Source organism: Diabrotica undecimpunctata, chromosome 9, assembly GCF_040954645.1.
Source record: "Diabrotica undecimpunctata isolate CICGRU chromosome 9, icDiaUnde3, whole genome shotgun sequence".
In the NCBI taxonomy this organism is placed as follows: domain Eukaryota; kingdom Metazoa; phylum Arthropoda; class Insecta; order Coleoptera; family Chrysomelidae; genus Diabrotica; species Diabrotica undecimpunctata.
Window position 1 is genome coordinate 25,374,292 of NC_092811.1, and position 26,831 is coordinate 25,401,122.

At 34.0% G+C, this 26,831-nt stretch overlaps 1 protein-coding gene across 6 annotated transcripts in view; it reads left to right on the plus strand.

Moving 5' to 3' along the window:
• LOC140449695 (uncharacterized) overlaps positions 1-26,831 on the plus strand; it is a 189,127-nt gene that overhangs the window by 136,057 nt on the left and 26,239 nt on the right. For 4 of the 6 annotated variants that reach the window (XM_072542988.1, XM_072542986.1, XM_072542990.1 and 1 more), the window contains exons 4-10: positions 12,952-13,205; positions 14,988-15,123; positions 16,477-16,709; positions 19,969-20,158; positions 23,851-23,992; positions 24,851-24,957; positions 25,106-25,129. In XM_072542988.1, the coding sequence (XP_072399089.1) occupies positions 12,952-13,205; positions 14,988-15,123; positions 16,477-16,709; positions 19,969-20,158; positions 23,851-23,992; positions 24,851-24,957; positions 25,106-25,129 (1,086 nt within the window). The remainder of the gene's footprint in view (positions 1-12,951; positions 13,206-14,987; positions 15,124-16,476; positions 16,710-19,968; positions 20,159-23,850; positions 23,993-24,850; positions 24,958-25,105; positions 25,130-26,831) is intronic. The other 2 variants (XM_072542989.1, XM_072542991.1) reach the window with 1 other exon arrangement.

The following is a 26,831-nucleotide window of genomic DNA, read 5'->3' on the forward strand; positions in this document are numbered from 1 at the left end:
TTTATTTTTTTTTCCTGTATAGTTCCAAGTCCTCATAGTTTTTTGTGTTCTTTTTGTGTCATTTTATATGGAGTTCTTTTTTCTCTTTTATGCATGTTAGTATGTCTTCGGTTAATTTCGTAGTTTGGTGGGTGTATTTTTGGTCCACTTCTCCAAGAGCTTCTAGGATAATATGTAATATTAAATTTTAAAACAGAACAAATAAAATGACAACCACGCTTTAAGACATATAATTTTAATTATTATAAATTCTTAAATTTTAATGAAAGAAAATTTTACTTTAAAAAATATGTCCGTCTTTACTTTGAAACTTGAACACAAAAAAAGTTACCTAGATTTTCACATAAAATTTTGCACTGAAACTTCTGGAGTCGAGAACTGGTTCTAATAAATTTTCTGGGGTAGAACTGGGGTTAAACTCTCTGTCATACGAATAAAAGGACTGCTTCTATGGTCTGGAACGACGACCACGTACAAATAAAGTGAGGTTGAAATGGACGGCACTGGATACAGACTTCAGACTGGGCTTCGTAAAACTCAACAATGTAACATGTTTTTTTGTACTCGCCGTATTACAAATGTCTCATATGAGGGACGGCTTACAAACAAACAAAATAGTGATTACCCCTATCAGAGTTGACACATTACTTGGGTGTACATCACTTATTCTTCGACAAATTTGCCGGTTTTTGGCAAAACTGCATAACGACCGTTCCCTTTGACCAAATCTTTCAACCTGTTTCAATTCCCCTCAGCCGATTTTTCTGTATCTCGGTCGGCTACCTATGCCACCCTACCTGTTCTCGCAACAAAATTTCTTGACAAACAGGGGATTTAAACTTGAATCAAAACAACTCTTTTAAATTCGTAGAAATAACACGTATTATATTGATTATTTTAACTTCGTAACTCGATTTTTTCTTTGGGGGATTTGAATGTAAATAAAGACAAACAGATTTATGTATATACTACAGGAGTTATTAGAAAATTTTTGTACTTTGCATTTTAAAGGAAATTATTATTGCTACAATATGAACACAAGTTTGGTAATCTTTGCAATCCCATCCACACAAGAATTTTCAAGTCTTTATTTCTTTGGTATATACATGTATGTATGTACAGCGTTAACAGGCCTTTTAGGCCCATTGCTGGATGGACAATTTCCATCGTTTTCTATTCTTAGCTAACAGCTTCCAATCTCTGATTCCCATCTCTCTGACATCTTCCATCACTGCATCTCTCCATTTCTTTCTTGGTCTTCCTCTCTTTTTTTTGCCCTTAGGTACTCTCCAAGCAATATTCTTGACTAGTCTATTACCTTGCATTCTTTCTAGATGGCCGAGCCATTCTAGTCTACGTTTTTTCACCACATTTGTTATTGTAGGGTTAGCATACAACTGATACACTTCTGCATTAGTTCGTCTTCTCCATTCTCCTTCTACTACTTTTCCACCAAATATTCTGCGAAGTATCTTTCTTTCCCATGCTTCCAATGTATTCTGTACGGTTTTGTTCATAGTCCATGTCTCGGCAGCGTATAGCATTGTGGGTCTAATTATAGTTTTGTATACTCTTATTTTTGTATTACGAGATATATCTTTGGCCTTAATTATTTTGCTCATGGCTCCAGCACACCTGTTGCTCTTGGTCAGTCTCAGGTTGATTTCAGTTTCTTCTTTACATGTCTGATCAATAAGAGTACCTAAGTACATATATTCATCCACCTTCTCGAATTCTACAACTGATCCATTCTCCACCTCCAATTTAAAGAATCCCCTGGTGCTTATTCCTTTTTTTTGCTCGAGATCTCCATGTACTTCGATTTATTAATATTAACTTTCAGTCCCATTTTAGAGCTTTCCCGAATCAGTCTTTTTGTTATATTTGATAGTTCTTTTCCATTTCTTGCAATGAGAACCACATCATCAGCGTATGCTAAGCATTGGTGCTCCTTGTATAAAATAGTACCGGACCTATTTATCCCACTAATCCTTACAATTTTTTCTAGAACTATATTGAATAGCAATGTAGATAACGGGTCTCCTTGGCGAACACCTTTTTTCACTTCGAATTCTTCTGAGACTGTACCGTTGCATCTCACAGCACAAATGGTTTGTCTAATTGTCATTTTTACCAATCTAATTATTTTTTCTGGCACTTGGAATTCTTTTAGTGTTTCTATTAACTTGTTTCTGTTTATTGTATCGTAGGCAGCTTTGTAATCAATAAAAAGTACTTGTGCTGAAATGTTGTATTCATAGCAATTGGTCAGGATTTGTTTTAGCATAAAAATTTGATCGGTTGTTGATCTTCCTTTCCGAAATCCTCCCTGGTATTCTCCTAGATTCTTCTCTATATATATTTCTAATCGTTTTTTAATTAGTATGGCGAGTACTTTATACATTACTTCTAATAAGGATATTCCTCCATAGTTTGTGCATTCAGTTCTATCTCCCTTTTTGTGTATAGGAATTATAATCGACTTATTCCATTCTTGAGGCATTTCTTCGGCATCCCATACTTCTAGTATTAGCTCACCAAGTTTGTTTATTAAGACCTCTCCTTCATATTTTATGTTCTCTGCCACAATGCCGCTCTCCCCGGGACTTTTTTGGTTTTTCATATCTTTTATTATTTCTTCAATTTCTTCTCTTGTGGGCTTTGGTATTTCTTCTATTACTATTTGAGGTCTAGGAACATAACAATTTTCTTCAGTAGTCACTTCGTCATTTAGTATCTCTTCGAAATATTCTTTCCACCTTTCACATATTTGGTCTTCATCCACTATAAGGTTTCCTTGCTTATCTTTTACATTCATCGTTCTTCCCTGGTACCCAGTTTTAATGTATTTTACTTCTTTATAAAAATTTTTTTATTTCATTTTTCTTGTAATTTTCTTCAATGCGCTTAATTTTATTCTCCATATACTTTCGTTTCCGCTCCCTTAGGATTCTCTTTACTTTTTTTCGTTGTACGGCATACCTTTCTAGGTCGTCTTGTTTTTGCGAACGTAAACTTTTTAATCTCAAATCTGATCTTTTTTTTAACTCTGTTCTGCATTCGTCATTGAACCAGTGGATTTTTCTAAATCTTTTTGCTCTTGGTATGTTCTTCGACGTAGCTTCCTTTATAGTGTTTGTCATTTTCAAGAACTTTTGTTGTATGTTACTCACAGTAGTACTATCTTGTTTAGCGTAGGTTTCTTGTATATCATTTTGATAGTCCTGCTTTACCTCAAGTTTTCGCAGTTTTTCAAAGTTAAATTTACGTTGCACTTTCTTTTTCCGTTTATGCCTTTTAATTATTGCTATATACATATGTGCCTCAATAATATCGTCATTCACAAATAGTTTAAAATAATCGAGGTGTTTTTTATCATACATCTCAAAAAACGTTTTGATAAGCGAGTTTTGAACACTGCATGTAATATTTTTTAAGTTCTGGCCATCTACATTCTTCCATAGTGTGTTATGGTCATCCAGCAGTCATTACTGGGAAATACCATTTTCAATGGTGTCTTCTACTGTTCTTGAGTTTTGTGAGGTTAAAGGTACATTTTGTAAATTACGTTGTAAAATTACGTTGGTCTTTTACTTTCAAGAACACTTTCATTTAACGAAGAACAAATACTTATTTCATCATCTACCTAATTCAAAATGTTTATCCCGAACACTAACATCACTGTTTTTGTATGAAAACAATATTCCAAAAGCTCTTGCAAACTTTTTTGTCCGGTTCATACAATGTTAATAACTATAGACACACTTAATACTACCCAATGATGTAGGTATATAATAATAATAATAATAATAAATTGCCTTTATTTAGTCTGTAAAAATTTACAAACAAGAGATACATGAGGCGAAGTCTAGCTAGAGCTACTCCACTTAACCTCAAGTTTACAAAATCAGTTTGAAATAAGTAGAACATGAAAAAAAAAATTATTTATAAATTGACATAAATAATAATATAATATTGAAATGGTAGAAATAGTCATGTGGCTACTAGAAAAATAAGATAAAGAAAATAATTTGTGATGTTATGTGATAAATGATATTAATGATAAATAAAAACAAAAAAAAAATTCTAAAAATTCTAATGGTAACAATTACGACAACAATATACTATATAATAATAATAACGTTACTGCGATTGTAGTAAAAAATTCTTATAATGCCGCTTCATGAAATCAAGAGATTTACCTCTTAAATTTTTTGTTAAACTATTAAACACTAAAACAGCATTGTAAGTAAACGATAGCTGGAAAATAGCTAGTCTATATCTTGGCAGCATAAGACTATGAGGATATCTCAGATCCAGATTATGAGCGTCTTCACGAAATACTAATTTGTTCCTTAAATAAATAGGATTTGACGACGAAATAATTCGATATATCAATGAGACGAGGTGATATTTGTATAAATTATCTATTGTTAGCCATTGAAGTTCTTTAATTTTGCATGATACACGATCATATTTTCTTATGCCAAAAACAAATCTGCAACAATTATTTTGAATTTTTTGCAACCTCAATTTCGTAACTTGATCTAAGCAAGGGTAAAATACCAAGAGCCCATAATTAAGAATTGACATAACCATAGTTTCACAAAGTAACTTACGCAATTTAAAGTTTAAAATGCCTTTGCTTCTATACAGTTGACGCATAACTAAATAGCACTTTTTTATACTTTTATATGTACTTGCCCACTGACAACTAACTATACTGTGTCCGTTTTCAAGATAAGCTTCGTCAAAACATAAGCACGCCTTTGCACGTGACGAGCATTTGGTTGGTTTTTATGTGTCCAGGGCAGCATTTAAATGTACGTTTTGGATTGAAACGTATGATCCCACGAAGGCTGATACTATTTTGGTGGTTCTTCCTTCTGTTGCTATTTTTACTATTTTCTATCCATTTGGAGTGGACATTCTGTTGTGTTTTCATCCTTTTCTCTTATTTTCCGTTTCATAACAACAAATACGAAAATATCAGTTTTTTTCTAGTCGATAAAACAATACCGAATTTTTATTATTAGCAACTGTTTGGTTACTCCTTTCATCCATTAACTTTGTCAATTATTTTATAATTTAGTTTTTGCCATAAGAGTATGTTTAAAGTCACAATAAGTGTGTTGTAACTGTAATGATTTGCTTGTACTTTTAATAACTAAGTATTTATGGACTCCATTAACTATAAATTTCAATTACGAATTAGATAAATTAGACATGAAATAAATTATACCGATTTTTTAGTTAATTACCACAATTAAGTTAGTGCTAGGAGATCGTTATTAATAATAGTGAAGCTGTAGCAATTTTCAGTATAACTTGTTTTTAAATCGTTTTGTAATTGGAAACATGGTTCAAAGAATCGTAGTCAACAATATAGTAGGATAGTTCATGACAAATTAAAAGCAATTAAAAATGTTTAAAAGGAGCACAGATGATTTCCTTTTGACAAAATATACTAAGGAAAGATAAATGCTGTAATTTATTTTAATTAAAAGCCAATTTAATTGAAATTCTTATAGTCGCAATGTATGTATGAAAAACAGAAATTTAAACCAGTGTTTCTAATAACCTATATTTCCTCCAATAGCATAAATGACAGCTCGACACATAAAACTTTCAGTTTTATTTCTAGGTTCAAAAGAACGTATTGAAAATAACGAATTATTCCGTCAAAGATAACGAGATAAAAGATTAATATCAAACCTCTACTATAATCAGCGAAGAGCAGAAAACATTGGGCGTGAAAGTGAAATAAACGGAGTACTCATAATTATAAAGGGAGTTCGACAATGTTATTGTACGTACATTATATTGTCACCTGTATTATCGAACCCCTATTTCTCTGAGAAAATCGTACTGGAAGCTATTGTTATAGTTATTTTTCATTTCTAAAAGTGCCGTTTTGATTTCGTACAGAGTTATTTCTGGCGTTAATTCTGATCCCTGGTTTTGTCACCTCGGGGGAACAAATAAGGGTCTAACCACCTTCTGATATCCTCGGGTGCTCTGTATTGGGCTTCGAATATACTGACGAGAGCTCCTCTACTTAGGTCCATTTTCAGGGTATGGACTTGAAAATATTCCTGTCTTCGGTGTCTTGCCTTGAAAAAGGCAAGATATTTCTTACATGACAAAGGATTGTCGAAATAATAACACCAAATTTGCAGTTGAATAATAACTCTCAGAGTATGGAAAAATGTAGGAAGCAGCGCCCCAAGCTCTCGGAGAGCCGGTGAGGGACTGACTTGAAAATCGCCAATTTTTATATGCGCTGTTCGAGTGATAAATAGGGATTTCCAGGTCAAGAGCCAATAGGAAAATTCGAGGCGGGGCGATGCGCCTCGGAGTGCGCACTCGCGCTCGAGGACATCCCCTCCTCTGGAGACACTGCGGCTGGGAAAAATAAATACAATAAGGATACATGTGAAAATACACAAGAAAATATGCATAAAATACAAGTAAAATGTTCAAAAAATTCACAGAACACTGCACTATTTACAGTGGAAGGTCGTGATGACGGCATCTCAAGCTCCTACAGGTCCATCCTCGGTCGGCGAGCCAACTCCTCCAACGGGTTCGTCTTCTTCTCGGTCGTCCGGATCCCATCTGCCACATCCAACGGGGTTTCGTAGGGTACCAGTTTGCCGAAGCCTACGTGGTCTCCCGACCACTTTCGGTAGGGGGGGAGGGCGATGACTGGGTCTACTCCGGGACTTCCATCGGCATCTGGGGCTTCTAACTTCGAAGAAGCCTGGCGCGATAAATAGGGATTTCGATGTTCGAGCGATAAATAAGGATTTCCAGGTCAAGATCCAATAGGAAAATTCGAGGCGGGCCGATGCGCCTCGTAGTGCGCACTAGTCGCACTCGAGGACAGTTCGTGACTTTGGGCAGGGGCTGATCATGCATTTCGTCGGTGCTCTCATACATTTCGCGATAAAAGGATTCGACAACCTCAAGGATTTTGGTTCTATCAGTAGTAATGTTTTTATCTTTGTTTTTTATTTTGTACATATTTTTGTTGCTTATGTGGTTCGTATTTCGCCTCAAAACTTTTATACTTTTGTTTTCTTGAACTATTTTAGTTATTTCTCTTGTATTGGTTTCTCTTACGTCTTTTCGGATTGACCGGTATATATCTTTATTTAATTTCTTCATTGTTGTGTAGTTGGAGCCGTATTTTTCCGTCAGCTGTCTTCTTTTACCTATTAGCTCTTTGTTATTTTGGCTTAGTTTTTCATGGGTCAGAACGGTCGGGCAGCACTCCCTTTTCTTTTCTTTTAGAGCCTTCATTATGCCATCATTTGCTTGATCTACATCTTCTATTTCGTCTTACAAGTCTTATCTATGTCTGGTTAGTGTATCTTCATACAAATCTTTATTTTCTGGGGGAATCCATTTTTTTATTGTTTTTGGATCACCTTTGTTTTTTCCAATTTGACATTTAATAGTATCTTAGCTCGGATTAATCAGTGGTCGCTTCCTATTGAAAATTTGTTGAGTACTTCGATGTGTTTGATTATTTATTTTCTGTTTGTTATGATATAATCTATTTCATTTTTGACACTGCTATCTGGGCTGATCTATGTCCATTTACGCTGAGGCTTTTTATCGAAAAAAGAGTTCGTCATGAATAACTTTTCCTGGTGTAAGAAGTTCAGCAATCTTTGCCCCCGTACATTTCTTTCGCCATTGCCATACTTACCCATTGCTACTTCTACATCATCTTGTTGAAACCCCATTTTCGCATTAAAGTCGCCAATAATTATTGTGTAATATGCTGGTGTGGCATGTAACGCTGTTTCTAGGTCCTCATAAAATTTTTCAATTTCTTCATCCGAGTGGATAGTCGTTGAAGCATATGTCTGGATTACCATAAGGTTATATCTTGTATTTAGTTTAAAGATGAGATATACAATCGTGGGGCTTATGCTGATATTTTCAACTATATTTTGTGTGTGCTTTCTATGTATAATGAATCCTACTCCATCATTTGAAGTGTCTTCTTCACCTCTAAAATGAAATACGTGTCCTGATTTAAGAGTAATTTGGGCTCCTCCTCCCCGCCTTATTTCACTGAGGCCGATGATGTCCCATTTTATGTTTTTCAGCTCTTCCTCCAGTACCATGAAGAAATATGCATTTGTCGCTCTTTGTAGTAGCCTGATTTTTCCGGGGATTCTTAGCAGCCTCTGCTCCAAACCTGTTCCAACCGCTACCTTGGTTGGGGGTGTTGGAGCCGCCGGAGACCGAGGTTTCGTGTTTCTGATAGTTTCGTCTTTCATGGAAAATAACTTTTGGGGTTTTAAGCCATTAAAACGCCACGGTTGGGTAGTGTGTGTTGGCGAGTTGGTTTGGAAGTGGGGGGATGAATCATGTTGTAACATTTTTTTTATAATTAAAATATTATAATTTTTAATCCTTTTACCCCTGTTACTGAGACGCCGATGGCCGTATTTGCAAATAATATATACGCGGTTGGTCGTGTGACCATTAGGAAATTTTATTGGAATTTACCGACTATCTCAAAAGACGGAAGGTCCGACTTATTATCCTCGTTAATGGTCGGTTAATTCTTTCCGGTTTCAGGCTATTTCTTTTCGATAAATTTGGTAAATATCGTCGAAGGCACGTTATAAGAATTTTCTGAGAGAACTTAATCCGAAAGGATCTATCTTTCATCATGTTCCTAGTTAGAAGAGTACCGTTATTTTCGATATCGTTAGAATCTTTTTACCTTCTTAGAAATCCATCCAGGCTGGCCTGTCATTTTTAAGTGGGGATATCACACCTTACTTTTGGGGGAAGCTTGTGAAATTTTGAGAGGAACATTACTTCTGGCGGGACAGTCTTTGCGTAAGGACGTTCTCCATATCTTATCGTCTCTGTTCTCTGTGCATTTTCTTTCTAAGTGTGTATACACTTCTATATTTGAGTTCTTTTAATCTAACATCATATTAGATTAAATATTGGTATAATGTACCTTTTAATTTAAATAACTTCAGTGGTTGATACAAGTATAGTATTAGCTTCAGTGCAGTGTAGCAGTCATCAAGATTTACTGTAAGTAATCATAGTATCTTCAATTATCTGGGCGAATAATATGGTATGGTTATGGTATCATATTATCTTCAATTATCTGGGCGAATCTACGTTCATCCATGTCTTCACCTGTAGTTAAGAGTAACTACTGATTTTTGCATTCAATTTAAAGAACATTCAACATTTTCTTACGAACTTTCCATCAGATATTAAGAACTTCTAGATTACGAACATTTAATTCTCCGTTAATCCTTAAACAACAGTGCGAACAGATAATTAACTTAACCAGTGCGGATTGGTTAAATTTTTATTTCTGTAATCTTGTCGTATTCTTTGAATTTAACTTTAATTAACTTTGTGTTATTTGTTATTCATTTTTTTTATTTACTATAGCAAAGAGAGACTTTCTGTAATCAACTTTAGTTGAATATTTTTATATACCATCAGACTGTCTTCGCTGATAATTTAATTTGTGTATGATTACATTATATTGTATTTGTAAAGGTATTTATCAATCATAATACTGTTTATTTTTTATATGTATACCACCATTTAATAATTGATGGTGTATTTTTATTACTTGAGTGTACATTCAGCCGCCTACATCATTGTGTTGTTGAATATATTGTTTTTGTTTTATGTATGAATTTTATTTGTCGACTCCTAACAAGTTTCCTGATAACATAATAACTCTGAATATTTGCTTATTATATTAAATTATTATTATACCTTCGACCAGAAGAAGGATCAGGGTGATTAAGTTTCGTAGGTAAGTAGGTGAACGGAGTCCACCTAATATATTTATTATTTGTTTATATAGTGTATTGACCAAATTTATTTAATAATTAACTGTTGGTATCTTTCCTTGGATTTGGTCTCAGAACCAAAATATTTTTCCTTATCTTTTTTCTTATCTAAGGTTTCTTAATTTTCTCCTTAAAGTCCAAAAAATTAAGTGGCGCCCTGTTCCTATCTTATCTTATCTTTGGTAATTTTACCCATCTATCTTTTTGTTTATTTCGGTATCTTTTCTAATACGTCTTATCCTGTCAGATCTTTACTCATTTCGTCCGTTGGACCCATTCCCGGTTCCAAAAGCTAGTTTCGAACCCACGACTCGCTCTCCACCAACCATCTGGTTGCCGTCCGCAGTGTCTCCATTGGTGACCTTTCTAGCACCATCCAAAAAAGGTTTCCGAGGTTACAATGTCATAAGAGGTGAGAAATATGCGTTGCTGCAGATCATTATACAGGGAAAGATACTGGGCAAAAGAAGCATAGGCCGATGACGACGACGTATATCCTGGCTAAACAATGGTTACGACGTATATCCTGGCTAAACAATGGTTACGACGTATATCCTGGCTAAAACTTTAAGACAATGGTACAATCCTAACTCTATTGAGCTCTTTATAGCAGCAGTATCAAAGGTAAAGATAGCCGTAATGATAGCCAACCTTTTTAAAGGAAACAGACGGCACTTTAACCTTTTACCCTCTGTTTTTGTAGTTCTGACACTTATTTTGTCTTCATTTTTCCATAAACAACCTATAATTCCATTTTGGAAGATCCATGTTTCTTAAAAATAAAGTTGCTTACTGCAATATTAGTAAGTCTACACCTTCGTGAATATTTTTCCTATCTGAATCACAATGATTTTAATAGCGTCCATAATGATGCAATGCAACCATTGAAAATGTGCTTCTCAACCAAGTTGTCTCTATAATTTGAAAGTTACATGTTTTTCTACAAAGAAAGTATAATAAATAATAAACATTTTTTATGAACAATAATTCGGGGATTATAAAATTGTGGCATTATTTTGTTGTAAAATATCTTTTTTAGATTTTCAGAATGATATTATGGGCTAGATATATTAGACACTTCTTTTATGTGATGTAGGTACAGTGGTATTAAAATATAAATAGCTTTCAGACCAAACATTTGTTATAAATCAATTGATAGTTTGCTAGGCAATCTTTGTTATTCTATTGCAAACTTATTGCAAACGTACTTGACATGACATGAAAAATAATAAAATTATATGTTTTTTTTACTTATAAGCAAAAATGTGTCCACTTCCGCATATTAATCACAAAATTATTTAATTTAAATACATTTTTCGATAAAGAAGTGTGGTGTGTGGTTGGTATATGCGTTAATGAAACAAAATTTGTTTTTCTGTATAGCTGTTTATGTTTTATCTCTTCTCTTATTTTTATTTGATTTATTATTCAATTGTTCTTATTACTCATCTTCTCTAATTAATTAACAATGATTGGATGCCTTAACATTTGAATTTCTCTCATGCAAAGGTCAATTTTGCATTATACAATCCACGTCATAATGGAGGTTCGAGTTGGTAATAGGAATATATATTTTTAGGTGTTCATGGTCACTTCTTATTAATTGTACATGAATAAATGAATACATCACAAAAGTAATAATAATTAATTATGAACAACACAGTTAAATTATATTTGAAACAATATTCTGTAATATCGCTTTTCAATTACTTTTGATATTACAAAATCAACACAATATCTTGGTGTACCAGACTGTTGTCATATATTTATTCTTCTTCTTCTTCAAGTGCCATCTCCGCGGTGGAGGTCGGCAATCATCATAGATATTCGGACTTTTGAGACGGCTGCTCTGAAAAGTTCATTTGATGTACATCCGTACGACTTTCTCAGGTTGCGCAGCCATGACATTCTACGTCTCCCTATGCTTCTCTTTCCTTGGATCTTTCCCTACATAATCAGTTGTTTTAATTATATTTAAAACTTCTATTTCTTTATTCATCCTTCTCATAACCTCTTTGTTTGTTACGTGTTCTGTCCACGATATTTTCAGAATTCTTCTATACACCCACAGCTCGAATGATTCCAGTTTTTTCATTGATGTCGCATTCAAGGTCAATATTTCATTTCATAAAATAAAGTCGAAAAAACATAGCACCTCGCCAACCTAACTCTTAGTTCCAATTTTAAATCCCTTGTACATAGCACTCTTCTCATTTTGTTGAAATTTGCTCTAGCCTTTTCTATTCTGATTTTGATCTCCTGAGTATAATCATTTGTGGAGTTAATCATTGTTCCAAGATATGCATATTTGTCCACTTGTTCGACGTTGGTTCCGTTTATTAGAAGATTCTCGTTATTTCTTTGAGTTTTCGATATTCTCATAAATTTCTTCTTCTTGACATTCATTGTTAGACCATACTCTTTTCCATACTCCGCTATTCTGGTCACCAGTCTCTGAAGATCTTCAATATTTTCGGCTAAGATCACAGTGTCGTCCGCATATCTAATGTTGTTAATTAGAACTCCATTTACCTTTATTCCAGCTGTTTCACCCTCAAGAGCGTTTTTCAGGATCTCTTCGGAGTAGGCATTAAAAAGAATTGGCGACAATACGCATCCCTGTCTCACTCCACATCTTATTTCAATTTCTTCTGAGAGCTGTTCGTTAACACGTACTTTTGCTCGCTGTTTGTAGTATAAATTTGATATGATCCTAAGGTCGTTGTAGTCAATCTTCTTTGATTTCAGGACATTCATTAATTGTTTATGTCGTACTTTATCGAATGCTTTATTATAGTCAATAAAACAGACGTATATATCTTGATTGACGTCTAGGCATCTTTGTATCAGTATATTAAGTGAAAAAAGAGCTTCACGTGCTCTTAGGCCTTTGCGTTTGGATTATCGTAGACGATTTCATTCATATCTCATTCGCTTCCTTTCAAATATTTTCGATATATAAAAACAAAAACAATTACAATCAAAATCTTAAAAAGATTATATCGTGACGATACTCCTTGTGGCTTTATTAAATTGTGTAAAAAGTTTCAAACATTGTTTTAGTCTCTTATTGCTTCTATTTATTTTTCAGACAATAACCTGCGACTGCGAATCGACGCCAGCTTTCCAGCTGAAAAGTTTCAGACAGAAGGGTGAAAAGGCCGAAACGTCGCATTACCGTGTTAACGTCAACCGCTTCAGGGCTAGACTTAATATCTTTTGCGTCTCGGAAAAACTTAAAGCCAACGTGAAGTGCGACGGATGGCCTGAAATCAAAATTGCCCTCGCTCCTGTGGGAAATATTAAGAATAATCTCGACGAATCGCAATTGCAGGAAGTTATAATGTAAGTATTGTTTTCATACTTTCTTATTAGTATATGTTTCATATAGATATACAAGTAAAGAACGTTTACAAATATAGTGCATTCATCATTATAACGGCCTCTTAAAAATGATGGTAAAGTAATAAAAATAATGCCCCTTCTAATAACTCTTCTATTGTTGAAAATTTGTAGAAAATTTAGTAATAAATAATTTATAAAAGATATATTTATTTAAAAACCTATAAATTAAAATAAGTAATAATTATAAATAATAATAGTAAATTAAGTTAAATAAGAGAATAAACAAAAAAAAAATTAATTGTATAAAAAAGCCTGTATACATAATATATTTAATACCTCGTAAATACTTACTCTTAAATACTTAAATACTCGGGTTCAGCTCACAATGGTAAGGCGGTAGTCTCAAAATCTTAACGCCATATTTTTTCTCAATTGTTAAAATTTTGTACTTGTCCTACTCGTCTCTAAATGCAGCCGCAGTATTCACTGATTCACTTTTTAGGTAATCTTCCTCGAAGAAATGTTCTTTTCGATTAGCCAATCCTTGATTTGCCTTTTGTTCCACAATTTTTTCGGGAAATCAAACTTACGAGAGTGATTAGATAAAATTAGTTGCCGTTTTGGATACGCGATATCCAAAACGGCAACGACAACGTTTTCTTTGTCTCTCGGCAAGTTTGGAATTAACCTCTTCTCAAACCATTCTTCATATAGATCCTCGTCCATTTCGTCGTGGTAATCAGTGGTTCTTTTCTTGGCCAAGAAAGTTAATTCGGCGCATGCCACAAAACCAGTTTCGCTTCCAGCATGAAGAAGAACAAACCGAGGACCTCTTTGGGTTAAAGCTTTCAGTCCAGAAGAGGGCCTTTTTATGAAGGCATCAAGTGGATTCTTGATCGTTGTGTCCCTACATTCATTTTTGACTGAAGCACCGACAGACTCATCGATATAAACTAGGTTTACATGATCCTTCTTCCTCAATGTTTTTATTTGTCTAAGGTACTTATGCCTCCAGGATATGATATCTTTTCTTTCCATCATTACCGAATCTCGACCTCTTTTACCATATTCCAAACCTATTAGTGGTCTACGAAATGTGGTTTTTAAAAAAGCAGGTAGGTCCTCGTAATGCTTCACTCTGTTCATTATGCTATCGACGGATGGAGAATGTTGAGAATTCCATGGACTGCCAGGGTCACCAATGAGGAAGTGCTGAGAAGGATGGATCGAGACAAAAAATTTTTAAGAACGATAAAAGTACGCAAGACTGCATACCTTGGACACATACTAAGAAATAATAAATATAGTCTTCTGCAGGTCATCATGCAGGGTAGAGTCGATGGCAAAAAGGGAATAGGTAGAAAGAGGAAGTCATGGCTGCGAAATATTCGAGACTGGACAAACATGACTGTAGACGAATTATTCCACGTTGCAAAAGACAGAGAAGCTTTTAAAAATGTGGTCGCCAACCTCCGTTAATGGGGACGGCATAGGAAGAAGAAGAAGGTTGGTTGGTGATGTTTCAAAAAAAAAAATTATGGAAAATTTTCCTTATTTGAGATTTCACACCCTCATCGTAAGTATTCTCACGTGAATTGGACTGGAAACTGCTTTTCTTCCTTTTTTATACCAGTTTCAGTTCGCCTTGCTGGTCCTCTTCGCGGAAAGTAGCGAAATCTGTAATTTGTTTTTTATTATTGATGTTGTGTATAACTTTAGTTTAAAATAATAGTTGTCACTGGAGGAGAAAGGAATTAATTATTACATTTTGTACATTTTTAGAGAAATTTTGACGGACGCACTAAGAAATACAGACGTTGACTTAAATTTGGCCGAATATCCAACCTGCCCAAGGTTAGTGAGACATGTTGCTGTGCCAGGACAAATGTTGCCTGTACATTATGATAGTATGGGTATGGTAAGTATCTGTGAATGTCATTTAGTTTTTTCAAGTTTTTTAAGTTTTAAGTTTTTTAGTTATTTAACCAACAAGTGTATTAATAAGGGCGATTAACAATTGAGATATTTTAACGCGTGAGCGAAGCGAGCGCGTTAATGTTCGAGGTTCGAGATAATTCACAAGTTCGTTACAAAACTTTTCCGTCGACCGTACTTTTCAGAAATAATGATATCTTAGTTTAAATTTTTATTTACTTAACGATAAACAAAATTTTTTTAGCTTTCATTAACTTTAATGAATTAATATACACTTTTAATTAAACTTAAAGATATTTCATTTGCTGTTTCTGCCACTTCTGGTGGAGTTAAATTAAACTCTTCGTCAATATCCATCTTTTGATTTTTCAAATACACAGAATTTTAAACAATAAAGTAAATAATGACATACAATGACAGCTAGTACTAACAGCGGCTACTTCATTTTAATTTTTTTATTGGGAATATAAATAGGTATATGTTTGGTTGCCTACATCACAGGTCACTGCCAATCATAGAGCGTTTAATTAATTTATGCAAGCAATGTATGTTGTGTTGCCTATAATGAAATCGTTCATTAATAGAAAATCATTCATTAATAGGGGTCATTAATCAATGATTTTGAGGGTGTTAAAATTGATCATAAATGGACAGTCGACGGAAAAATCTATTAAATATTATGTCATGTATATTTGTATCATCATCATTATCCTGGCTTTACAATCATGTATGGGTCCTAGCCTCCTCAAGAATTTCTCTCCAGTCGTCCCTATCCATCGCCTTCCTGCGCCAAGCTCGTATTCTCATATTTCTCATGTCTTCATCGATGTTTTTAAGGAACCTTATTCTGGGTCTTCCTCCTCTTCTCTGAGTAATGGGTCTATCACGGAGCGTTTTTCTAGCTGGGTCATTTTGTTTCATCCGCGTTATATGCTCTTTCTCCACACTCCATTGTCATTCACCGCTCCATAGATTCGCCTTAGTACTTTTCTTTCGAAACATCCTCGTACCATACGTTATGTCTGGGTATATTATTGTTTTGTAGAGTTTACCTTTGTGTTTCTCGATATAACTGACAATTTAAGAAGGAGGTTGAGCCGAAAATGGCACCTGTTTGTGTAGTGTTATTTTCAGTGTCGTCGAGCGCTCACAGATATACAAATACTGTCTCAAATTTGTGGGAGTGTTGGGTGATTATTCTGAATATAATGGAAATATGTTTTTGCTTGGTACGGTAGTTTCACGTCAAACTATGGTATGGTAGCTTCACGAAAGGTTTACTTCACGTCCATCCTCATTTATGCAATATTTTATTCAAAACATATTTGATTTTTAGGGAAACATTAGCCCGACCTTTAGTTCAACGCCCAATCACCTGACGTCAGGCGTGCGGCAAATTCCAGGAGAAAAACGACTTTTAGTGAAGGTAGTGAGAGCGGCACAATTAGGTGCTTCCCAAGGCTGTGCAGAACCGTACTGTGTGGTGGAAATGGACGAACCGCCACAGAAGAACCAGACCGCCGTGGCGAAAAATACGGATTCGCCTCAGTGGGATGAACATTTCTTATTGTAAGTGATTTTTACTATTTAAAGTTATATGCTAATTATTGCACTTTTATAAATATCGTATAAACGAATATTTCCTACAACTACACAGTGTCCCGAAATATTTCTATTTGATCTCTTACAGTGTCAAAGTTTTTATATTTCGTTGCCGATGTTAGAGGTTTTTTTTAATATGTTGGTTGTTGAAAGCTTCTAGCCCCGTAGGTACTAACCATTCTTCTTCATCGTTAATGCAATAACATGAGAGTCATGTTATTGACTGTAAATGTTTTTAATTAGCGCTGAATGGTAATACTAATTTGACAGTTTATTTATTTGGCATCGATCTTGAAGGCATTAGCCATATTTTGAGTGAAATTCTGAGAAGTGATTTTGTACTCTGGGATTAATATCAAATTCTGTTTGTAGTTGATGTGTCTCTGACTTGCTATTACCTCTTTTTTAACAGGTTGACTGTCAAGCTGATTTAGTACTATTTGCCATTATGTATTTGTGAACCATATTGGTACACAGCCCTATTTGCTAACGGAAAAGTGTGTACCTATATGGTGTACAGCATACTGATGTAGTCAATCATTGTATGTACCTGTACAGATCCACAAGCTTAATAATTTATGTGAAAATTTTAATCAGTTGGTCTCCTAGACCAATTTTGGAAATATAGCCTGTTATTTTTTGGCAAGGATGTTTCAAAATAAAACACTATTTTAAGTGAAAAGAAAAATAGTTTATTCATCAAATAAACATAAATCAAAAATACGGATTAATGCAATTTAAAGAAACAATCAATAAAAGATATTTACAACAAATCGGACAACGTGTCCACACTTTTTTAGAAGTTTATTGTGCTTCTTTTCGCCCCTCTTTCTTGGCGACTTCCTTACAGCAATTTTGGCATCTCCCTTGTTTGTTTTCTGAATTATACAGCTACATTGCATTTACTACAGGTGTATTTAGAATAATCTCGAATGCAACTTTTCGATACCATTTTACAGATCTTCTTAAAACTCAATGGTAGAATGCCATCTGGTCAGATAAATCAATAGCAGATTTGCCGATATTATATTCTATTATGGCACATGGTTTAGATTTTATGCCACTTCGAGTATGCACTTTTGTAACTTGATATGTATATTTAATGGTTAATAACAAAACATCTCTTTTGTCTTTCCATTTAAGATCTGTGATACCACAGTCGTTTTGACGAGCAACAACTTCGTTTTTTTTTAACTTTTCTTTTCCTACTTCAGATGGCATTTGCTTCCTGTTAACACGTAATGTCCCAACTAAATGAGTAGAATTTTGAAGCAGTCTTTTATTCTGAATGTATTGACGGAAAAAAATACTGCCCAAAAAGGAATTGTGAGCCAAATTGAAGTTTCTTTGTCATCATATCAATTAAGTTTTGGACTTTATATATTCTATCGCCTTCAGGTGCTTTTGAGTTATCAGAGAAATGTAGCATACTAAGTAAAAGTTTAAATCGGTTTCTTGATATGTTGTCGCAGTTACTTTACTGGTCAACAAATAGTTATCTTTTTTCCAGTAATGTGAAATTGAAGGCTTTTGGTTAAGTCCCATCCATAATACCAATCCAAGACATGTGCGGATTTCTTCATTGTTAATGAGAATCCATTGTTGTACTCGAGAACATCTTTTAAAATTCCTAAAATTTAGCCGTTGAATAGCGTAGCGATTGGTTTCTTGAACAACATTATCATCTAAGAATAGGTCAAAAAATCAATTGGATTTCCATTGTGTAAAGTTTCGGTAATATCGGAATTTTTACCTACGTCATTGTTTTTATTGTATATGATATTTTTAACTTTTGAGGTGTCTGGTCTGCTCCAATCAGATACAGTACCTAAAAAACAAATAAAAAAAGTCATACAATATTCTACTTATAATGATTTCATAAAAATTACCTGGCAAGAGCAGTGTATTTGCTACTCTAGGTAGATTAGCGGAGTCAGTGGAGTCATCACTCTCTGTATTACTCAACGCCTCTTCATTATTCGCTGTAAAATTGGGGCCTAAATCAATATCATCAAACTCGCTTTCACTTCCTATAAAAGGCGTAGAAATCTCTCTGTATAATCGTAACACACGTTCTGTTTCTCAGTCATCCATTTTACTGAACCGTCAGGACCTGACTAATTCAATTTGAACTTCGTCCATCCCGATTCGGCACGAAGTTGATGCGGTCGGCTCTTGCCAGTGTTGAACTCTGTTGAACTATTTATAGGAATAGCAGCTTTTCTTAGTTGTCAGGTCTGTGAAGCCATGACTACCACATTGGTGCACATACTATATTTGTTGTATATTTCAAAAAAATACTATAGAAGACTCAAAATAATATATCCATAATCAAATATTTACATAAAAAGCCGATTTAACAAACAATACGGTGTGGTCCCCATGACCGATATATTGATTTTCCCAAACAAGCTTATGGATATGATAGTGTGCACATGGAAGTCAACATGTTAATGTTGGTATATTCTTGTAGCTGATTTCTTCTTTCAGTATTGGTAACCAGAGCATGCTACATTCTATTAATGTGTTTGATAGACTTTTTTTCATTGAGTAAAATATGGGCTGCGTCTTTGATATTTCTCTCATGATTATTGATGCAACTTTCGATTTCCGTTTTTACTTTCATTATAATCATATATACTATTATTTGTAAAATATTTATATGGCCTTCTTCTCACACAACCCGGGGTGGGTTTTGGCTGACTGCACAACTTTCTTCCATCTTGAACGGTCGTCCATAATAGTTGGGTCAGTGGGTAGTCTCATTGTTCTTAGATCTGACCATATATTGTATCCCCATCGCATTCGTGGACGTCCTAAGGGCTTTCTTCCCATATTAACTTGGCAAGGCGGTTATTAGGGAGTCTATGGACATGGCCAGCCTATCTTAGACGTTGGGATTTAATCTCTTCGGACTATATCGCTCGCTCTATACATCTGCTTGACCTCAGAATTTGTTCTCATTCGGTATCGGTTGCTATTAATGCCGTGATAAGGCCCAAAGATTCTTCTGAGGATTTTCCTCTCAAAACATCTAAGTTTTCTTTCAGTTTCTTTTGTCAGGGTCCACGTCTCACACCCATACGTGAGCACCGGTCTAATCACCGTTTTATATATTCTAATCTTTGATGTTCGTGTTAGGGTTTTAGATTTAATAGTATTGTGGAGGTTGTACATACATCTGTTATTTATGTGACCGTATATTAATAATTTATGTATTTTTTAGCGATTTATCCCCAACTACAGCGGAACTGCTGTTCGAAATATACGATCACTCAGTGAAACCGAACAAATTCCTAGGTTTAGGTATAGTAGGAGTAGAAGAACTTCTGGTAAATCCATCTCAAAGGCAGATTATTTCTTTGCAGAGTCGACCATACGAGAGCGATCCAGTTTCAGGAACTCTGACAGTCGAGGTAAGTTACATTGATCTTTTCGTAGAATATTTGTTTCTATATTTACGAATAGATACAAATTACTTATGATTTAGGAATATACATTATAACAGCAATGTCAAATATATAACTGTACATATATAATGTATAAACTTTGTTTATACATTTATATTTTTCCTTCCCTGCTTTGTTATATTCTTGTTTGCCTAAATGTCTTTTTTCTATGTATCACTCTATATAAAATAACTTTTGTTCACTTTCGTACATATAATTCCCTATTTTATTTGATCTAGTTATCCCATAATACTTCTAAAATGTTTCGTGAAATCGACGTTTCTTTTCTATACAGGGATGAGTGCCTTAAGAACCGGCAAAATAACGCAAAAGATAGAAAACATAATACGTTGTGAAATAAAAGGAGATGAAAGTAGTAGAGGTGAGAAATTATCGATATTAACCTATAATTTACTTTACATTACATTATTTTTATGAACGAGAGAGTAATTAGCATAATTTTAACTGGTAGCTCCGACCACTCCATGGGCGTGCTCAAGATTAATTGAAAAATTACTTCGAATAATTGTAAAAAATAAATGAATTATTTCAGTGTTATAAAGTGTTATGTGTATGTAAACAAAAGTGACCTCTTTTATCACACACTATATTAGAACTGACTGGCCTACATTAAAAAGGGTTTTAAAAAATTCACATTTTTTTTAATTTTTAAAAATTACAAAAGAGAAAAAGAGTTTTTAAAACCGTCTAAGGTATGTTAAATAGATGAATAAAAATATTAATATAAAACTTACAGCTACTTGTTACAAATCCAAATCAGATTCAGAAGATGAACTTTCAGAACCAAGATTTATAATAACTGGCTCGATCATTTTATCAGTAATATTGTCCAGCTTCCACATTTTTTCCTCTTCTTTAATAGTGTGATTTACTGCCTTTTCCCAGTTTTCAGGTTTTACATTATTTACGGCCTCCAAAAACAACTGTTTAACATCATGAATTTTAAAAATGGTATTTTTTCTTGAAACTTCACTCTTTATCTGTGCCCATACCAGATCAATCGGGTTTAATTCACAATGATATGGCGGGGATCTAAGTACTGTCATTCCACGATTTTTGGCAATTTCATCAATTTCGTACTTTTTAAATTTTTCTTTATGAAGGGCACACAACGAATAAAGTTCCTTTCTTATAGATCCGGGATGGTACGTAATATTTTTTGAACTCAGCCAATTCTGCAAGTCTTTTTTTAACCACTTGGTTGTGGGCAGTCCTTCTATAAGTCTGGAGTGATAACTTGCATTATCCATTACTATTACACAGTTCTTAGGAAGAAGATCTATCATTTGTTCGAACCATTCTTGAAAGACATCAGCGTTCATGTCTTCATGGTAGTCACCGGTACGAGTTGATTCAAAAGTTAATAAACCACCTTCAACAAAACCGTCTGAACTGCCAATGTGTACTATTATCAGCCTGCGTCCCTTTCCTGATGGTGGGTTTAAACCAGTAGATAAGTTATTTACAAAAGCGTGCCTTTGACTTGTAACAGTTTCATCCTGCCAAAATTTATTTGGTGTATGACCCTCGTTGATCCATGTTTCATCAAGATAAAATATTTTTCTTTTTTGGTTTCTCATTTCCTTTATGGTTCTTAGAAAATGTCTTCTCCATATGACAATATCGCTTCTTTCTATTAAAATAGACTTTCTGGGATTCTTTTTCCAGCGGAAGCCTATTTCTTTTAAAAGTTTCCATAACGTACTTCGACTCATTTCTGGGTAATCCTTATCATCTCGAATTGAGACAAGAACTTTATCCAATGTTGGAAATTCTTGTCTAAAGAAGAATTCATGCACTTTCCGTCGAAGTCCTTCTTTAAAATGATATTCTATTTGAAATTTTGGTTTCCCTGGAGCATTACGTGGCATTTGAAAACTTCCACATTTCTCTTCTTTAATAACTCTGTAAATCGTAGATTTCCCAACACCAAGTGTACTGCTAACTAACTCAACGGTCTCATCAACACTTTCACATAAACGTTTGTCTGTAAATGATTTAAAACAATTAAATATTAATGTTTTTTCATTAACTGTTAGAGGACCAATTTTTCGGCGTTTACACGGCACTTTCAAATTTTCCATAACACTAGTATACACAATAAACTGCACCTTGCAACTGAAGTACCTACTTTTAGTGAACTGTTAAGAATTTTGAATACGCCACTTGGACCTTCCCATATACAAAATGGAAAAACCCACTATCACATTTTCTGTGGAATAAGTTTAGAAGGTAATTATCTAGTCAATTACTGTCGTAGATTCCTGGAATTAAAGAATTAAATGTTTGATTGTTGAAACCCTTACTTCGTGGAATGCACTCATTTCAGATAAAATAAAACGTTTTATTTTATCTAAAGAATTAAACTTTATTTTGCAAATAGGCAAAGAATTAAACTTTATTTTGCAAATAGATAAAATAAAACGTTTTATTTTATCTAAAGAATTAAACTTTATTTTGCAAATAGGTAGGTACTTATTAAACTTTTATTGGTTATATATAACCAATAAAATAAACATCTTACATTTCTTGCAAATTCATTAGTACCTGTTAACCTCCATCACTCCGACACTGGCAACCTTATTTAGGGATTAGTAACCCTCACAACTATTGTATTCTATTCTGCTCCAACCTTTATACCTGGTGGTCATACTCAATTTAAAATTGTTTTCCTATATACTTCTGTAAACTTGTTGACAAATATCTGTTTTTCATTGAGTCACCCGTATCAACAGTTTAGGGATTTGCATACATAATTTATTGTTTTATTACTCTCTCATACATAAAAATACACTATAGAATTATCGAAAATTTCCCACCTTTAGACGTTAGCTTATGAGCTGGTTGACTTCAGTCATAGTAATACGTATCACGTAATGTAAGTAAAAACAGTTTAAGTAGGAGTATTTTTTTATCCAAAATTAAAGTATTGATCAATAATAAACTATGATTTGAGACGTCGCATACACTCTTCTCAATACAAAATTATCATAGCTTGTTATTCTGTATTCGTCAATATAGAATTAATTATCAAATTACTACTAATTAAACTGTTTACTTACATTTGCTTTATTGCCTTCAATCAGTTTTTATTTTATGCGAAATTTAAAAAATGTAAATATTCGACGTCATACTTGTAATATTATGACTGAAGTCAACTAGCTCATAAGCTAACGTCTAAAGGTGGGAAACTATCGATAGTCCTAATGTAATTTAATGTAAATTAGAGGTTTCTATCGATAATTTCCCACCTCTACTACTTTCATCTCTTTTTATTTCACAACGTGTTATGTTTTCTATCTTTTGCGTTATTTTGCCGGTTCTTAAGGCACTCATCACTGTATATATTTTTAATTTATGTCAGTGCTGATTTGTATCTTCATCGGCTTTTCCCTTTTTTAGGGTCGCGACCGACTCAATGTACTCTTCTTCCTGTTCATCGTGTCTTCTCTATTTAAACCTTTCTCTATATAGTTAGTTCTTTAATTCTTCAATACTCTTGCAATTTAAATTATAATATTTTTCTATCAATTTTCTATCATCAACTGCTTTTTCTTATTTTATTTGTATTAAAAGTGTATATATTATATAAACATATGTTAACTTAACTCTTATACTTAAACATTTATTTTTTGCAGTTCTTATTCATAGAGGGTGCTGATATACCAAATATAAGTGGTAGCCAACCTTATAAAATTAAGGAAACCTTAAGGAGTCCATCTCCTGCTACTAATAGGCTTAATGTTACTAATACTATGACTACTTCAACGTTCCAAAATGGTAAGAAAAAAGTACTTTTTTTATAAATTATAGTAAAGCAAGTCCGCAATAGTATATTTCAGGGTTAAATTGGTCTTGATCTCTTTTGATCTTCTTTTCCATTATTTGCTGACCGAGTATCAGTTATCAAAACAAGAATCTGGAGTAAAACCGTTCTGATCATCTTCAAGTTTACACTCGATAGTTACCGATGAAAAATAAAATACAACAGACCAGTCAATTTGTAACTATAAAGAGACAAGTATCATAATATTCTATATTGAGTTATTTCGAAATTAGGAAAGTCAAATGAAGGAAATGTGAGTAATGAGTGCTGACTTACTCTTAAACCTCAGTTTGCAAAGTCAGTTTGCAACTGCTACTTCCAACTTAAGTTTACACTACTATTTGCTTCCATTTAGAAACAGTACGTTTACGTCACCGTCGATGGTAATGTCTTTCGAGGTGTTCGGGTAAATGGTTGAGCGAAGATTTTTGATCGCGAGAGTTGGCGAAGGACGAAGCAGAAAGTACATATTTGGTTGTGATTGGGGAGAGGTCTCCATGTTGAAAGTAACCAGGTGCCGTCATCTCTTTTATTGAGACAATTAGAACGTTTTTGGATCTCAATGGATTCTCAAATAATTCTTGATTTGAAAGCGGATAAGGGCTATAGTTCTAGAAATTTTAGAATCAATTTTGTGACTTATATGGAGATAATGAATATTCATAGATTCTGTTTTGAATTCTTCGGTTAGTTTGACCAGTGGTGGTTACATTTCTTTTTGTTCTGAAAGAAAATAGAGTTTACTAATCAACTTTCTGTATTTTAATATAGATGATCAATAAAAAATCCAATTACCAATACATATTTTACAGATGCCCTTACAAACGGCAATCATTTACCAGACATGGGATATAGAGACTTAGATAGAAATAGGCAAAATCCGAACACAACTACCCTGGTGATTCACAGTATGCAACGGGTAAGAAACTATTACTTCTATTATACCCCAACAATCAGTACTCATAGCAAACCTCATTACATTTTTGAGTAGGAATATAACTTTGTATATCATTTGTATTCACCTACTGCCATTTGTAACTAACCAATCATTTTATTTTTGATTTTAGCAACCTTCCCAAAGGCTAGTGAAGGTAAGATTTAGTGTCGACTATTTTAATATGTCATTTTTGTGTGTCTAACATCTAACGAAAATAGTGGATGAAATTTTAAACAAATTAAAGAAATGTTTAATTTATTTATACTTGATTGATTTATGATTAAACTTGGTTGATTTATGAGGTATTAAAATAAGTAGTTATTTTACCAAAAACGTAATTCCAGCGTAATTCTAGTTTGGTAATTGATTTGTTATGAAAGCACTTCGCAGCCAATTTCAGCTAACCACAAGGTCTAGAGAAAATATATTTATTAGTTTATTTTTTTTTCCACCGCTCAACCAAGGTCTTTTTAGAACTTCCACTGCTTTACATAAATCAGTGCCAATCTATTGTCAAGTATTCGAATATCTACCACTCAACAAACTACCATTTCGTTACATCTTCTTCTTATGGTGCCCTATCCAATTAGTGGATATTGGCGACAATTCTGGCATACTCCTCTAGGTCTTGTGTGGCTCTAAAGAGTGCATGGGCACCGAGGTTTGTCCAATCCCTTATGTTTTTAAGCTATGAGTATCTCTTTCTTCTGATGCCCCGTTTTCCTTCTATTTTCCCTTCCATAATAAGCTTTAAGAACTGGTACTTGAAATTTCGAAATATATGACCCAGATAAGCAGTTTTTCTTCTTTTTATTATTGGCAGCAATTCTCGTTATCTGCCCATTCGATTTAATACTTCGCAGAGAATTTTAAGTAGTCTTCTAAATACCCACATTTTAAAGGACTCCAATCGGTTCATCACATTGGCCTTTATGGTCCAGGTTTCTACACCATATAGCAGTATGGAGTAAATGTAACATTTTACAAAGCGATATCAAAGCGTTAAGTTAAGGCTGCTGTTGCTTAGCAAGGTTCTCATATTAGTAAATGCTGTTCTGGCTTGCTCAATCCTGCTACGTATCTCTATTTCTGGATCTAGATCTTCAGTTATCTAACTACCGAGATATCTGAACTTGGGGACCATTTGGATGTTCTTATTGTTTACTCTTATATTTAATTGCATATTTCGTGTTCTGTTAACCACCATTACCTTCGTCTTGTCTATATTAATCTTCAAGCCCAGTCGTTCTCCTTTAGTGGTAATTCTATCTATTAGTCGTTGTAGCGCTTCTTGGCTATCAGTTATTATGACTGTATCATCAGCATAGCGAAGATTATAGTAGTCTGTTCGTTGATTTTGATTCCATCTTCAGTGTCACATAAGGCTCTATCGAAAATCGTTTCAGAGTAAAGATTTAAAAGGAGGGGTGACAGAACACAACCCTGTCGTACACCTTTTTCGATTGAGAAATATGATGTAGATTCCAGTCATACTCTCACAGATGCCACTTGATTCATATAAAGGTTCTTTATGATTTTAAGGTCATTCTCATCTATCGAACGTTCCTGGAGCAATCTTACTAATTCTGAATGATTAATACAATCGAACGCTTTCTAGTAATCTATAAAGCATAGAAAGACATCTTTTTGCTGGTCACTGCATTTCTGAAGTAGGACAGTTAAGCTATAAAGTGCTTCTCTTGTGCCAAATGCTTGTCTGAAACCGAACTGTGTGGGGCTAATGTCTCTTTCACATCTGTTGTATATTCTTGTGTGAATTATCTTTAAGAAGAGTTTTAGGACCTGGCTCAATAAGCTGATCATTCGGAATTGATCAACTATTAACGTTTGGCTTT